The sequence below is a fragment of the Sander lucioperca genome, chromosome 20 (assembly GCF_008315115.2).
Source record: "Sander lucioperca isolate FBNREF2018 chromosome 20, SLUC_FBN_1.2, whole genome shotgun sequence".
NCBI lineage: Eukaryota > Metazoa > Chordata > Actinopteri > Perciformes > Percidae > Sander > Sander lucioperca.
The window spans coordinates 17,545,613-17,562,858 of NC_050192.1; the positions used below are offsets into that span (position 1 = coordinate 17,545,613).

At 40.4% G+C, this 17,246-nt stretch overlaps 1 protein-coding gene across 1 annotated transcript; it reads right to left on the reverse strand.

Moving 5' to 3' along the window:
* Positions 1-333: 333 nt before the first annotated feature.
* Positions 334-9,395, reverse strand: LOC116053410 (ras-related protein ORAB-1-like). Its single transcript, XM_031304525.2, has 6 exons — positions 9,223-9,395; positions 7,984-8,056; positions 7,797-7,892; positions 7,133-7,228; positions 6,910-7,041; positions 334-1,467 (listed from the first exon to the last, which is right to left on the reverse strand). Exons 1-6 carry the CDS (start codon positions 9,234-9,236, stop codon positions 1,234-1,236), a joined length of 645 nt encoding a protein of 214 aa, XP_031160385.1. The 5' UTR covers positions 9,237-9,395; the 3' UTR covers positions 334-1,233.
* Positions 9,396-17,246: the final 7,851 nt, after the last annotated feature.

A 17,246-nucleotide genomic window follows, 5' to 3' on the forward strand; every position in this document is an offset into this window, starting at 1 on the left:
CTGCACATTTTAGAGTGGCCTTTTATTGTGGCCAGCCTACGGCACACCTGTGTAGTAATCATGCTGTCTAATCAGCATCGTGATATGCCACACCTGTGAGGTGGATGGATTTTCTCGGCAAAGGAGAAGTGCTCACTAACACAGATTTAGACAGATTAGTGAACAATATTTGAGAGAAATAGGTCTTCTGTGTACGTAGAAAAAGTCTTAGATCTTTCAGTTCAGCTCATGAAAAATGGGGCCAAAAACAAAAGTGTTGCGTTTATAATTTTGTTCAGTGTATTTATATGAGGTCTTTTTATATATATTTCAGATCTTTGAACCACATTTACAGCATCACAGCTCCTTAGATGTCTTTATTAACATGAACAAACAACATGAGGAACACAACAACAACTGGTAAATACAATAAATCACCTCTGATTGTAACTGACAGTCTAAATCACAAAGTAACTTCATCCATAACAGCAGCACATACTGCATATAATAATATCACATTGTGGAATGAAACCTCCCTTTCTGTGTGAGCATTAACTATTATTTAGATATTGCTATTTTCATGTAACAGGTTTGCAACTGCACATTCTGTTTTTTTCCCTATTTTATCTTGAGTGTAAGAAGTGATACAGGAAATGGTCCTCGGTGTATTTATAAAACTCTTCCCAAATCTCATCCTGTAGTTGTTTATTTGGCTGAGTTTCAAATTGTTCTGTCATCTGTCCTGTTTTTCTTTGATCCCTAATGAAGCGGAAATTATATATTTAATTTAAAAATACGAAGCTCCAAAATATACTGTAATCATGCTCAAACCACTTGTTTTTCTCCGTGAAAAGTCATTTTTGTTATTAGGGCTGCACGATATGAGGAAAATATGCGATATGCCATAACGTTGTTGAATATCGGAATGACAGTTACATTTTAAAGTGCAGTTTTCTTCTGAGATTTTCTTTCAACTAACACAAAAAAATGTTTACTTCACGAAAAGTTTATTAAAAAGTTTATTTCACGTTATTTCGCAATGTGTTTCCTGCACCAGTTGATAAAGACGATATATTGTGCAGCCCTAATTAATATATTTTTTTAGTTCAATAGCAAAGATGTCCAAAATCTGACAATATGTGTGTGTCCAAACGCACAATCACACAGTTCTGAAACTAGACAGGTGGATGTGATTAAAATGACACGTCTCTCTACATGTCTCTCTTTTTAAACAGTGTTGCCGTCTCTCCCAGCTCAGCAGCAGTTACCGGCCTCCTGCGTCTGTTTCTCCCCTCCCAGCCACAGGGGGGTGCTGCTGATCTTGGCACTCTGGGCCCTGGCCTCTTTCGACTCGGCCTGTACCCCGCCTCCCTCGCTGGCCACGCGCTTGTGGATCTCAGCGGCCATGGTGAGGAAAGCCCTCTCCACGTTATCAGCGCTCTTAGCGCTCGTCTCCAGGAAGGGGATCTTAAGAGACGAGGCCAGGTCCTGCACAGAGACAGAGGGGCGTGGGAGAGAAAAAGGAGGAGGAATGGGAGGAAACGTGAAACATATAATCACAAATCTATTACCCCTCGGAGGACAGAAGACACATATCCAAGCGATGTTTGACAACAGTCCTACTCAAAAAGCGATATGACAAAATGTAATTTTAGACATTTATTTACTTTTCTATTCATATATTACACTACTATCGTGAACCCAAGAATTTTGTAAACTCATTTCAAGCACCAAAACAATTGAGTTTAGGTTTTCACAAGAGATTTGAGAACTATTTCCACTTTAGGGCCAAAAAATCTCTTTATACTGTACATTTTACATACCATATTTAATGCTGTCTCTGCTGTCTTTTTTTAAATTTCATCCTTGCACTGCTATAGTTTTTATATTACTTTGTATTGCACTACCACCATGACACACACTCTCATAGAGCACCTTACTTTTTATTTAGTGTCTTTTCTTTTATTGTCCATATTATTCTGATGGATTTATTATTTATCATCCTGTTTATGATGTATGTGTATGTTGTGTGTGATGTCTTAAGCTACTGGGACCTTGAATTTCCCCTTGGGGATCAATAAAGTATATATCTAGCTATCCATCTCTCTATCTGGAACAATTTCCGGTGTCACTATACAGAAAGCCAGGGGCATCGGACTGGGGGGGAAAAGGGGACTGAGTACCCATGGCCCTCATGTGAGGAGGGCCCAAAAAGATGCTAGAATGAATAGCTGTGGATGCTGGGAGGGGCTCATAGAAAATGCCAAAATATAGGGCACAGAATTTTGTGCTACGCCCCTGCAGAAAGCTGAGTTAGTTCTGAACCTTTTTGTATGAAACACATTGGGATCAGGTTTTATTTAAATATCCTTAAAAGGAGAATTCAAGAAGAAATCTAAAAATGCCCTTAGACCTCAGAGGGTTAATGTGCAAAATCATCCCGTCGGCTACCAAAAATACTTGACTTACATGACGTTATGCAATCATAATTCTGTTTAAAAGTAAAGTATAAGCACTAGCATGTGCTCATGTAGCATATTAAAAGTGACACGTACTCTGTGTGAAAATTAATCCCTTCACAGTTTTAAATTATTGATGATTTGACAATTTAATTTTGAAAGCGGTGTACTTGCTTTATATTCTGTCGGGTATTTTATAACTACACCATCCAAATGTATGAGTTTACATTATGTATGGCATGTAAAAAAACTGTAAAGTAACTCCATGCATTTTAGATATCAAGTTATGGATGGCAGAGATTTTTTTACAGCTCAACCAGGACAAAAGTCTCAGAGAAATCTCAGTGTGAAACTGCACTGGCATTAAACCACGCTCGATGGTGTTTTAAGCCCCCACGTCGAACTTCAAGGCAGCGCTGCGACCGTCGACTTCGAGGCACCTAGCCCTAACTTAACCCTAACCCTTGCCTAACCCTAGGGCCTTCCATACAGCGCTGCCTGGAAGACGACGTTGGAGGCCTAAAACACCAAACACCTTAAACCGCTGTTAACAAGTTAAAAACTGAAGGGTTAGCTTCGATTCAGACTTTAGTTTCAAACCTCAAATCAGAAATATAACTGTGAATGCATTTTATCATCTCAAGAACATTGCCAGGGTGTGACCGTTTCTCTCTCAAGCCAAGACAGAGACATTCATGCATGCCTTTATCACCTGCAGGATTGACTATTGTAATGCTCTTCTTTCTCTTCTCCCTAAAAAGAACATAGCTCAATTACATTTACTGCAAAACTCAGCTGCACGTGTGCTGAATAGGACCTGAGAGAGCACACATTACACCATTTAAAGTCTGTGCAGCACTGGCTTCCTGTCTTCTGGCCTTTTAATTATATCTAAAGTCAAAACAAAAACCCACGATGAGGCCTTCCTGGTCCACGCCTCTGGAAACTGAGGAAAGCAGAGAATGTTGTCACTTTTCAAAGCAAACTCATGACCTACCTTTGAGTTTTAATTACTACCCTGTCTAATTATTTTTTGTATTTTATATTGTGGTCTGGCTTTTATTTTAGCTTTATGTATTTATCTATGTATTTAAAGCTACAGTGCGTAGTGTCTGCCACCCCCCTGAGGAATTCTAAATACTGACAACAAAACTGTCGCGGTCACAGAAGGCTTGTATCACATGGACGCGCGCCGCCCCCCAAATCTGAGTATTTCACTAAGCACGTTTAAAGTGGCTTTAAAGAAATGAGTACAAAGTACTATGTGGCATTCTCAATTTCTATTCTAAATGTTTTACCTTTTATGACCAAGAAGGAAAGAAGCATGTTAACACAGCCACCCCATTGCCCGCTAATATACAGTGCCTGACAAAAGTCTTGTCGCTTATCTAAGTTGCAGGAACAACAAATAATAACTTGACTTGTAGTTGATCAATTGGAATCAGAAATGGTTTATATGAAAGGCAAAGGCTTCTGGATTATGCTTATTATACCAAAATAAAGTTTTGTATCATTCATTGAGTTTTATCATTGAATTAGGACAGAAAGGTCAGATTTGGCTTGGACAAAAGTCTTGTCGTGTCTTTATATGATTCAACCAATCACAGATTAGAGTTTCACCTGTGACAAATACTGTAATTAACACATTCCTGGGTGTGTATAAAAAGAACTCCAGCACACCAGACCTTCATGTGAAGTGCAACCTGACCTCTCACAACATGCCAAAGATTCAACCACAGACCAAAGTGCTGATCATCAAGCTGAGGTGGCAGACATCTTCAATGTATCCAAACGTCAAGTGGAAAGGATAAGAAAAAGATTTGAAGAAACTGGTGAAGTTCATGACAAGTCCAGGTCAGGCAGACCCCATAAGACAACTGTTCGAGAGGACCGTTTGTTGCTTCGACAGTCCAGGGCCAGCCCTTTATCTGGGCTGGCCACCAGAAACCCCTGTATCTATAACAACAGTTTGTCGAATTCTCTCACGCAGTGGCCTCCATGGCCGAATTAGTGCTCACAAACCAGCATTAAACAGAAGACAACTAAAAAAGTGTGTTGCATTTGCAAAGGCCCACAGCTTGGTGAAAGGATGGACAGTGGAAAGTGACACAAGGTTGATTTTTCTGATGAATCATCCATTGAACTGCATCCCAATTGCTGCAAATACTGCAGAAGACCTGTTGGAACCCGCATGGACCCAAGATTCACCCAGAAAACAGTCAAGTTTGGTGGAGGAAAAATCATGGTTTGGGGTTACATGCAGTATGGGGGTGTGCGAGAGATCTGCAGAGTGGATGGCAACATCAACAGCCTGAAGTATCAACAAATTATTGCTGCCCATTACATTCCAAACCACAAGAGAGGGCAAATTCTTCAGCAGGATGGCGCTCCTTGTCATACTTCAGCCTCCAAAGTTCCTGAAAGCGAAGAAGGTCAAGGTGCTCCAGGATTGGCCAGCCCAGTCACCAGACATGAACATTATTGAGCATGTCTGGGGTAAGATAAAGGAGGAGGCTTGGAAGATGAAACCAACGAATCTTGATGAACTCTGGGAGTCCTGCAAGACTGCTTTCTTTGCTATTCCAGATGACTTCATCAATACGTTATTTGAGTCATTGCCGAGACGTATGGATGTAGTCCTCCAAGCTCATTTTCTTTTTCCCAAGGCACCATGACTTTACGTATGCTCTGATGTTATTGTAGCATGTTTGTGTATTCACAATAAAGTATAATTTCTACCGTACATTACTGTATTTTTGTATGCGACAAGACTTTTGTCCAAGCCAAATCTGACCTTTCTGTCCTAATTCAATGATAAAACTCAATGAATGATACAAACCTTTATTTTGGTATAATAAGCATAATCCAGAAGCCTTTGCCTTTCATATAAACCATTTCTGATTCCAATTGATCAACTACAAGTCAAGTTATTATTTGTTGTTAGATAAGCGACAAGACTTTTGTCAGGCACTGTATGCTGATTCAACCGCCTGCTAATATATGCTGATTCAACCGCCTGCTAATATATGCTGATTCAACCGCCCGTTAATATATGCGGATTCAACGCATTCTCATGAAGAGGTTTATATGATATTGTACGAAAATTTCGGCGACCGCCAGTTGGTCATGTGACGACCGGACACATGACAGTTAATTTTAGCGGCCTTTACAGTTAAATTTAGCCAACAAAGGGCTACTGGGAGCCGGCTACTGGGAGCCGGCTACTCGGAGCCGGCTACAGATCACCATGCTGAGGGTCATCAGAGGCTGTGGCAGTCAAGTTTAGCAGACAAAAAGTTAGCTTCATGCAGAGACAACAGTAAGTTTAGGCTAGTTTAGGCACCAGAATGACTAGTTAAAATTAGAATAAACATTGTGCACTGTTAACCCGTGTGGTCAAACTAATTAATTGGATTAAAACTCATAATATATAATATATATATATATATATATATATATAGACTATAAGTTTTGAGGTAAAGAATTTTGAGTTTAATGTGGTCAACGTTGTTGAGTTACAGTTAATTAAAACGATTGAACAAGAAACTAATAAATATTGAGTTTAGTGAACATGAAATACTGAGTTGTTATACTTAAAAATATTGAATTATATTAAATTAATATTTTCGAGTTGCATATACTGATAATATTTGAGTTGGGTTCATTAGTACTTTAATTAACGGTTTAACGGTAATCAAAAAATGCAAGGTCACGCTACTCCAAATATTCAATCTCTAACAACCTCAGACTTTTGAGTTTATAAACTCAAAAAAATGGAGGCAAATGATTGCCTCCATTTTTTTCAGTACAGCTTACTTTTCCGGGTTTACAGTGTGGTTTGGATTAAAACGAATATGAATATTTTAAATCATGAAATAAATAAATCAAGAGAATGATTGCAACCCATTGGAAACCACCTCATGACTTGTCTATTCGTACATGAGCCCTTTCCTTTTTGGATGTCATATATATGGAGCTCTCTACAGCTCGCATAAATGGAGCGTCAGAAAAGACTTTGGACACTTGGCTCAACATTGCTGAATCCTTGAAATCCATGCTGTAGACTTGTGCTATACCCTTCTTACTTATTTGTGCATGTGTTTGGTCCCTTATGTCTTATGTCTGTCTCTCTGTCAATGTATTTTGTTTGTTTGTTTGTTTATGTCTTATTTGTAAGTTGCAGACATCATTCATACTGTTGTGTTTTTATTATGTCTCCCTCCTTCCCGTCTTTCCTCTCTGGGTTTTTTGGTCCTGGGACACGTACTTATGTCTCAGCATATTGTTTGTAATTTGAAAGAGCACCATGTGATGTTGCTCTGCCACCCTGTGTGACTATACTGAATAAAAACATTTGATTGCAAAAAAAAAAAAAAAAAATCAAGAAAAGAATAACACAGCTGCTAAAGCAATGGGTCAATATTTGGCGGTGGTAGACTTAAGTTGCTCAATTGCACTGATAGCCTGTTACCTGAGCGGTGCTGGCGTCCACCACTTTCTTACTAACGAGGTCACACTTGTTCCCCACCAACAGCCTGGAGACGTTTTCACAGGCGTAGCGATCTATCTCGTCCAGCCACTGCCTCACATTGTTAAAGGACTCCTGTGGAGAGGAGAATAAGAAAAGAAGAGAAGTTAATGTTCAAACTCTGTCCCATTATGTTGTTGATGATGTGACAGAAACGCACACTGACCTGCTCAGTGACGTCGTAGACGATGATGATGCCGTGCGCTCCTCTGTAGTAGCTGGAGGTGATGGTTCGAAACCTCTCCTGACCTGCTGTGTCCCACTGAGGGACACACACACACACACACACAGAGTAAGATGGTGAGCATGGTCAGTACCAAGCTTAAATGACACAGTATTTTCAGTTTTTTATTGCTTTAACCCCTGTGTTGTCTTCCCGTCGACCGTGCAACGTTTTGTTTTTCTTGGTCAAAATTTAAAATTCAAACTTATTTTTAACGTTTTGGTCAACTTTTCAACATTTTTGTCGCTTTTTCCGATGTTTTTGTCGATTTTTTTTCTGCGTTTTTGTTTTTTTCCCACGTTTTTTTAAGCTTTTTCCGACATTTTTGTCACCTTTTTCAACATTCTTTTATGAATTTATCTTCAAATGCTATAAAATTGAATAAAACACCCAAATTCAATGAAAGTAGTGAACTGATCATTTATTTTACTTCGTGAAGAGCGTTGTATGGAACCATCCACGTTATTCTTTTTGACAATTTGGTTGAAAGAAACCCAAAATTTCTGATATAGAAACTTTTTGAAAATGGGTCAAATTAGATGGCGTTTCCTAAGAAGAACCCACTCCCCACCGCACCACTAATGACATCTTATAAACAAATTCTTACAATCTGTAGTTTCACTGTCTTCCCGTCCATGTCGATGGTCCTGATCTTGAAGTCGACTCCGATGGTGGAGATGTAGCTCTCAGTGTAGGTGTCATCCTGAGGGGGTGTGTGACATTCGATCAACAATAAGCAGTAAAGTGTTTAAAATGAAGTGTGTGTGTGTGTGTGTGTGTGTGTGCGGGCCTACCGCAAAGCGCAGCAGCAGACATGACTTTCCGACTCCAGAGTCACCGATCAGAAGAAGTTTGAACAGGTAGTCACTGGAGGAGGACACACACACACACACACACACACACACACACACACACATATAGATGTACATCAAGGCATTCTCATGAACAGGTTCATATGACATCGTACGTAAACGTATACACAACAATTCGTAAGATATCCTACAAAATAAGGCGACCACTGGCTGATCACTTGACGACAGGGTCACATGATAGCTTAGCTGGTTAAAATTTATATTTTTAGAGGCCGTTGCAGTTGAGTTTAGCTGACAAAAACTTACCGTCATCTGGTGATGACAGTTAAGTTTAGGGTTAGGGTTAGGGTTTAGGGTTAGGGTAGTTCGGATCCCACAGACCTCCCCACGCGTCCAACGACTACGTGGTTGAAATGGAGGGTTAGGGTTAGCACCAAAATGACTGGTTTAAATTAGAAAAAAAGATTGCATGTTAGTGGGACGTAAAAAAGCCTCTTGAGCTGTGATGTCTTAACATGCCAGCATTGAAGAGTTTGCAAATGAGTTTTTATATCGTATAATAAGTATCGTTTACCCAGATACCTATTATTACTAAAATAATCCTCAAATGAAAACAAATATAATCCTCCCTTTTAATGCTTCTGAAAGTAACAGAACAAAGTACAGTTTTGAGGGAGAAGTCTCACTTTCCACCACATCAAACTCGTAGGACTACAATACCCAGCAGCCACAGGGGCCTAGTGATCAAACTTCCCAGAATTATCTATGCAGAAAATGAACTAGACTTTTTTCTTCTGTAACTCACAACTCTACAACTGACAACTACTTCTTAGTCAGTTCAAACTATGAGATCGTCTGTCCTTTATATTAATTATACATGCATATGGTATACAGTAACATATCTAATCTTAATCGTAAACATTAGTACAGACAATGTACTAATGTCTTGTCTATTAGTATAGACAAGACATTAGTACAAACTCACAAGATTAAATTAGTAAATGTGTATTTAAATTTTCGGGCAACAACAAAACACACGGCACAGACTGCAAAGATATCTCCCTGAACACTGTATCCATGTCAAAAACAAGGCTCTTAAATTGTCTCCTAACTTTTTAATGTCAGCAGTCACTGTTAAAGAGCAGATGTCAGTGTCTTCCTGTGGTACACATTATATGTTTTCTAAGTCACACGCAGCATACGGGAAGAAACGACACTTACTATTCAGGATTCATGATCGCTGAGGTGGCTCCAGGTGACACGACAAAATAAAGAATCCCCTAAAATGGAATCCTGAAGCTGAAAATTGTCAAATTATCTCAGCCTCTGTGATGTTGGGTGCTGTTCTGTATATGTGTGTGTGTGTGTGTGTGTGTGTGTGTGTGTGTGTGTGTCAGTATCTGTCCTTTGGAGGGCAAATGGCAGAATAAGCTACTGGCTAACTGATGAGCTGACTGGTTCAGATGCATTATTTATTAATAAAGACCTGCTCCGGTTACACCAGGGACAGCACCTGGAACTGAGACACTCGCACACACACACACACACACACACACACACACACACACACACACACACACACACACACACACACAGACAAACACTGCATTGCTGAATACAATCACCCTCTAAGTCTAAACTAAACATCATCAGCAACTCTTTTATTTGCTCTTTTCGTTTGGGATATTTTTGTTTTGCACCACGCTGTGCCTCCGCTCTCGACTGACATCACCTCAAACTTACAGCGACTCCCGTGCGTCATACGTCACTGGACCGACCGCAGCTCAGAAACGTCCAAACAAAAGAAGCAGGAAGTAGTTCTTCTTCTGGAACCACCCATGAAACAACAAGTAACACAAGAGTATCATTAGAGACCCTGATGTTAATGATTGTTTTACAACACATTCATACATCTATTTATGAGATTTTCTTGACAATGACAATGAAACAAGATTTTTTTATCTCACAAAACAGATTGAAATTGCCCTGTGTTTTCAAATGGGGGAGCGTAGGTTGTGTCCTGGATGAAGTTAAGAGGAAAAACACAAGAGTTTCACACAGGAAACGGGTGTTTGTGTCCCGGGAGTACTACTTTAGGGGACCGTTATTTTAACCCAAACAAACCACTTTTTTCTAATCTTAACTAGTCATTATGGTGTCGAAACTTGAAGGAGAAATCCGGCGCAAAATGAACCTAGGGGTTAATAACACAAGTACCGAGTCGACCGTTATCTGGGATATGTTTTCATGCAAATCGAATGTGACCAGTTTTAGCACAAACTGCTAATTGGCTTATAGCGCTAGTCGTCGGGGCACGGGTAAAGTAAAAAGAAAGACGAACGTCGTGCTTGAGCTATGTTACTGGTTACTGGTTACACGGCGTTCGTCGTTCGACTGATCGTGACTGTTTTCCCAAGATGGCGCCTGCTTGTATACGTGAACGGTACTGTCTTTATAAACTATCTTTTTAGTAAACTGTCTTTACACTTACAAAGTTCTCAATGCTTCAGTTTACATGTAGGGACCCTCATTATGCTACCGTGGAAGTCTGGTGCTATTTTGAGCCTTGTTAGTGGTATAGAAATAGAGATTTCTTTTTATTTAGCCATGCCCCGACAACTAGCATTATAAGCTAATTAGCGGTTTGTGCTAAAACTGGTCACATTTGATTCGCATGAAAACATATCCCAGAGAACGGTCGACTCGGTACCGGTTGCCTGGTGCCCGGCTCACAGTCACCTTTTATTGGCTAAACTTGTGTCATGTGACCGGTTTCCGTATGATATCATATGAACATGTTCATGAGAATGCGTCGGTCAATCAATTATAATAACTTTGTACCCAAAGTAATAGCTGAAATCTGGCAACACAGCAACGTCTAATAAAAAAACAGTCAGACAAGACGGAGCTAGATGTTCAGACTTGGATCTGATTGGTTGTAAACAAACCAACAGTTTGGCCAGATTAAACACTCCCTTTAGAAGTAAAACTGCAAAAAGTTTGCTATAAAAAGAATGTATAGAAAAGTAAGTAAGTCTTCATTTCTAAGCTCACAGCCATATGATTTGTGGTTAAATCAGATGATGTTCATGTGATCATGTTTGCTTGAATAAAAAATGTCCCTAAGAGACATTGTCAGTTTTCTTTTTCTCTCCTTCTGAGGACACGTAGTGCTCAAAGGTATAGACAACATACACACACACACACACACACAAAAGCACATTCAAGCCTACATACACAGAATAGCACTCATGCACAGAGCCACTCAAGCACCGATCTGCCTTGTTCTCGACACATGCGGCTGATTATTCCTCTGAGTGTGGGAGAGAGGAGCGGAAGCTGCAGTTAGTCAGCTGAGTCGCACATAATTGATTTACTGATATTAAGCCTTTAATTCAAGAGCATAAAAATAATATTAATCAAATCCGGCCTAGGCCACGTCCAAAGTTTGCAGACGCATCTCTAAATGCATCACGTGTAGCAATTTACAATACATCTTTCATCTTCATCTTTTATGTTATATTATAATATTGGTTCCACATTCCAGTGTCGTGAATGTGTGATATTATGTAATGTCAAGCTTCTGATTAACATCTGGACAGAGAAATTTCAGAAAACTGTTGGTGTAAACATGGCCAGGTCGACGTGTCAGCCAATGTTCTCTGCATTTCACTGCAATCCTCCTCTCCTCTCTTCTCCTTGCTTCCTTTCCTCTTCTCTCCCTGTTTCTTCCTTTTCTTCCATTATCTCTCCCCTACTTGTTTCTTTTCAAATCTTCTTTCCCTTTCTTTTTCCTCATCTCCTCTTCTTACAATTTTCTCTCATTTCTTCTCTTTGTATATCCTCTACTTGCCTCTTTGCTCCTCATCGTCTGTCGTTCTTTCCTTTCATTTACTCTTGTTTCCTTGTCTGTTCTCCCCTCATTCCTCTCCTCTTTTCTCGTTTCCTTTCCTCCTCTCTCCCCGCTTCCATTCCCTCTCCTCTACTTCCATCTCTTCAGATATTTTTCTCTCTCCTTTTCTTTCCTCTCCTTTACCTTATCGCCTCTCTCTCTCTCTCTCTCTCTCTCTCTCTCTCTTCTTACAGTTGTCTCTCCTTTTCTCTCCTCTCCATTTTTCTTTTCATATTCTCCACAGTCTGTTCTTGTTTTTTTTCCTTTACTCTTCTTTCCTTTCTTGGTCTCTTCTCTCCTCTCTTCTCCTCACTTCCTCTCGTCTCCTTTTATTTTTAGGAATGGACAGAAGACAAAGCGAAAGTGATGGAGTCTTATTCACCGCTGATTCCCGCATGTGTGTGTGTGTGTGTGTGTGTGTGTGTGTGTGTGTGACCCCCTGGTCACGGGAGCGAGCAGGGAGCAGGGGATTGTGGGATATGTGATGGCTGAGCAGCTGTGATGGGGTCAGGGGTCAGCAGCCCTGACGACGGCCTGTTGCCGGGGCAGAGGCGGCGGCGCGGTGGTTGCCAGGGCAGGGCCAGGCTTTGTGGTGCTACTGATGAGGCATGGAGGTGGGAAAACTGGGGGAAGGGACAGGGAGAAAGAGAGAAAAAAAAAATAAAGAACGAGAAGAGAAAGAAATTAACAAAGAGAGAGGGCTAGAAAGCAAGACGAAGGGTGGGAAAATTAAGCTATATTTCAAAGCCATGGAGATGGAGAAAAGGGGACAAACATGAAGTAAAGATGTAAAAAATACAGAATATCTTTTGGTTTTAACACAAGTGCAAGCTTTCTGTTTATAGTGGAGGCTTTTCTCACTCATGAAAGCTGATTGTCTGTGCAATAATGAACGGAAGCAAATGGTTTCTGGAGGACTAAAGACGTCTTACGATCTCTATCAGCTGACTGTGTGCAGAACATAACAGAGAAGAACGAAAGACGGAGAGAACCTGACACTTAAACATGACACGTGAAACTGAATTAGACAAACTACACACAGAAGACTGACTCAAGTGGTCAATGTTCAGATTCACATATATTTAGGAACTAATTGTTAGATTAGATCACAAGTTAGACAGAAAGTGTGTGTGTGTGTTACCGTGTTTATGGGTTTCTCAGACAGAATGAAGAGTGTGGGAGTCAGGTTCTACATAAAGAACGGTGTGTGTGTGTGTGTGTGTGTGTGTGTGTGTGTGTGTGTGTGTGTGTGTGTGTGTGTGTGTGTGGGTGTGTGTGTGGGTGCAGGTCAGTGGATGGAGTTAAACCGGTCATTGTTCCTACCAATGTGTGTGTGTCCCAGGAGACCTGAGGGAGCGGGAATAAATAGGTGCTTTTCACTATTCACCCTTATTTTACCACGCTCCCTGGCTCCTGCATGTATGTGTGTTTGTTTGTCAGTGTGTGTGTGTGTGTGTGTGTGTGTGTGTGTGTGTGTGTGTGCCTTTGAAAACATGTAGTGTTGAGTCTTCGAAAGTGTGTGTTAACTGGAAATAAACCCTCATAGAACATCTGTTTGGTAATCAAAATGAAAACATGATTGTTTTCTGAATCAGTTAGATGTATCCACTATAAACTTATACCTGATATGTTAAATTAAAAAAAATTTGTATGTTTGCCTCTATGTGTGAGCACACTGTTTTTAATGTGGAGTCACTTCATCCGTGTGTGTGTGTGTGTGTGTGTGTGTGTGTGTGTGTGTGTGTGTGTGTGTGTGTGTGTGTGTGTGCGTGTGTGTGTGTGCGTGTGTGTGTGTGTGCGTGTGTGTGTGTGTGTGTGTGTGTGTGTGTGCATGCGCCCTGAGGCCAATAAGGAGACAGATAATTAACCTCATTGAAACTGGAGGTTGAATGAAGGCCTCATTGTGGAGAGAAAGAGAGACGGAAAGAACAAGAGTTAAATATTTTTCAGAGTACTCAATATTTGATTCAAAAGAATACAGGGACCCGGATAATGTATTTAACATGATCTGATTATTCAGTCAAAAAGAGAGACGTTTATTATTAACTGAATAATAAACTTAGAACAGAGGATGAATGAAACATTAAACACCAAAAGCCTGGGAAAATGTTAGCATGAGTATGACTATTGCTAATGTGAAACCACCATTACTCTCTCTCTCTCTCTCTCTCTCTCTCTCTCTCTCTCTGTGTGTGTAATGCAACTTTCCTCTTACAAAGTCAAAGAGTTCCTTGCAGGAAACATTCCAAGATAAAAATTTAATTTGCCCATTTGAGTTTTAAAGTAGGCTAAATTAGATTTTATGCAGGACTTACTTTTTCCCTTCACAAAAAAATTTCGCTTTTTCGTAGGGATTCAGATTTTTCTACCAGCATGTGGAGTGTTCAGTTTCCTCATATGCACTGCAGTCTTATGTGTCTCTGCCAACAGTTGTTGGCGGAGGGTCGCAGGTTGAAGTCCCCATACAGAGTGTGGAATGGTAGCTGGAGAGATGCCAGTTCATCTCCTGGGCACTGCCAAGGTGCTCTTGAGCAAGGCACCATAACCCCCAAACAGCTCAGGGCGCTGGTCCAAGCACTGGCAGCCCACTCACTCTGACATCTCTCCATTTGTGCATGAATAGGTTCTGAGCATGTGTGTGTGTGTGTGTGTGTGTGTGTGTGTGTGTGTATTTCAGGCCTGTGTGTAGTGATTTCTAACAAAGTGTAAATAGTAATTTCCCCACTGGGGATCAATAACAAGGATGATAACCCTCACTGGCTTCCCATTTTCAAACATGGACAAATGTGTTTGTACAACTGGGAGCTATCATTACTGGGATGTCCACCTTTAATAAACCTCTTTTATCTTCTAGCAAGCAGCTGTTTTCAGCAAACAAGCTCTAAAAATTAGAATACTATTGTAAGGAGGGAACAAATGTATTTCATGAAGCAATATTTGATTTTGATCAAAAGTGAACAGAGAAAATTTCGAAAACCATTTTCCTCGCTTTACTATTTGTACTGTCGTCCTATGCAAACAGCATTGAAACAGTAAATGATACTGACTTTGGTTTGGAGGCACTGCACCAAATAAAGGCCTCTTAATCGATGCAAACTGAAGAAGCCAAGCAGCAGAAGTTCGAAACTTCTTGGATGGAATTTTATTTTAATAGATCAAATAAATAACCCTAACACTAACCCTAACCCTAACCCTTAATTTAATATACTGAACAAAATTATAAACGCAACACTTTTGTTTTTAAACCCCATTTTTCATGAGCTGAACTCGAAGATCTAAGACTTTGTCTACGTATACAAAAGGCCTATTTCTCTCAGATATTGTTCACAAATCTGTCTAAATGTGTGTGGTCCATCCACCTCACAGGTGTGCCTTAGGCTGGCCAAAATAAAAGGACACTCTAAAGTGCAGTTTTACTGTATTGGAGGGGTCCGGGGGGGGGGGTCCAAAAACCAGTCAGTATCTGGTGTTGGGGTTAGGGTTAGGGTTAGGGTTCATCCGTGAAGAGAACACCTCTCCAAAGTGTCAGACACCATCGAATGTGAGCATTTGCCCACTCAAGTCGGTTACGACAACGAACTGCAATCAGGTCGAGAGAGAGAGAGAGAGAGAGAGAGAGAGAGAGAGAGAGAGAGAGAGAGAGAGAGAGAGATATGAACCCTAACCCTAACCCTAACACCAGATAGTGACAAAACAAAAGTGTTGCGTTTATAATTTAGTTCAGTGTACATTTATAATTGGTCTGGCAAATTAATCTGAAGTTGTTACGTAATGTAGTTATGTATGCAATGAGGTGTTCTGATTTATGAAAAATAATGGACAAGTTAGAGTGTTGCATTGTTTCTACATAGCAAACTTTCTGTATTTTTCTGCAGAACACTCAACAGTCAGTCCTCAATGTGTGCCACATTAGAGAGTATGTAAAGAATAAAAGTTGCTTTTCTTCAGAGGAGGTTATTAGCATCCAATTAAACCAGTAAAAATAACTTTTTAAAAAGTCTGGTTTACCTGGCTGGACAGTTTGCATTGACTTAAAGCGTAACTCTCGCCAAAATGCAACCTAGGGTCTTTTTGTAAATGTACCCGAGTCAAACTTTCGTTTAAAAGCATATTTAGGACGGAAGCGCCACTTTTAAGATTTACCGTATTTTTGTTTTCGGTCAAATGGCCTTTTGAATGGGAGTGCTAGAGGCACTACTATGATAGCATCAAAATCGCTATTTTTAAAACACTACAAATACACTGAAATCACTGAAACTTTGCTCGAAGTATCGCCAGGGGCTCTACACATGAACATTGTTTGTGTACACAGAGTTTACTAAAAAAAGAGAGATTTTGAACGAATCACTTTTAGCAGTTGGTTTTTCCAGTCGCTGCCATCTCGCCAATCAAAAAGAGTTTGGGTACACAAACAATGTTGTCAATGCTGGTGTTCATGTGTAGAGCCCCTGGTGATACTTGATGCAAGGTTTCATGTTGTGTTGAGCCTTCTTAGTGTTTTAAAAATAGCTATTTTGATGTTATCATAGTATTGCTCCTAGCACTCCCATTTAAAATGGAGAACATTATAGCTGCAAAGATTGAGGGCTAGCGTTACATCTATTTTAGTATCTGAGGAGCTTTTTCCTCTCAGTTTCCAGGTTTTTCTCTCATTTCGCTTTGTTTCCTCTTTTATCTTTTTGTCGTTTCCTTTCCTCTCTACGTGTGTATTTCTGTCTCTAGATGTTTCTCTGTTTTCTTGTTCTTCCTCTCTTCCCACTCTCTCTCTCTCTCTCTCTCTCTCTCTCTCTCTCGCTCTCGCTCTCTCTCTCTCGCTCTCTCTCTCTCGCTCTCTCTCTCTCTCTTTCTCTCTCTCTCCAGTGACAGCTGGCCTCTGCTTTCCCGCCAACAGACCAGCTGTCCATACTAACCAGAGGTATTTGAAAAGCGTGTGTGTGTGTGTGTGTGTGTGTGTGTGTGTGTTTCACATAACAGGCAGTTCCTTTCTGTCAGTTTCTATGTCTCTCTCTCTCTCTCTCTCTCTCTCTCTCTCTCTCTCACACACACACACCACACACACACTTCACAGACAGGAAGCAACATGACACTCATATTAAAAGAGCCCTCTCTTCTGTTGTTGTTGCTGCTGCTGCAGGAAACAGTGAATACACACTGTCATAGTCCCTCTGTTAGCACACCATTAAAGGTAAAGTTGTAATCTTGTCGTCCGTCTCCGCTAATGATTATTTCCTGCAGTGTTCAGAGATCACCTGACAAACTAACTTTATTGGCGGTACAGTGACATCATCTTCTTTTTTCCTTTGATGTCCTGCATCAAAGAAAAGTTAGTTTCTGTAGCTGGCGCTCTTTTCTT

Coding starts and splice junctions, on each gene's coding strand:
- LOC116053410 (XM_031304525.2), bottom strand. Junction 7,229..7,796: donor AGACAGTGAAACTACAGATT/GTAAGAATTTGT, acceptor TGTGTCCCTCAG/TGGGACACAGCAGGTCAGGA. Junction 1,468..6,909: donor TGGACGCCAGCACCGCTCAG/GTAACAGGCTAT, acceptor GTCTCTGTGCAG/GACCTGGCCTCGTCTCTTAA.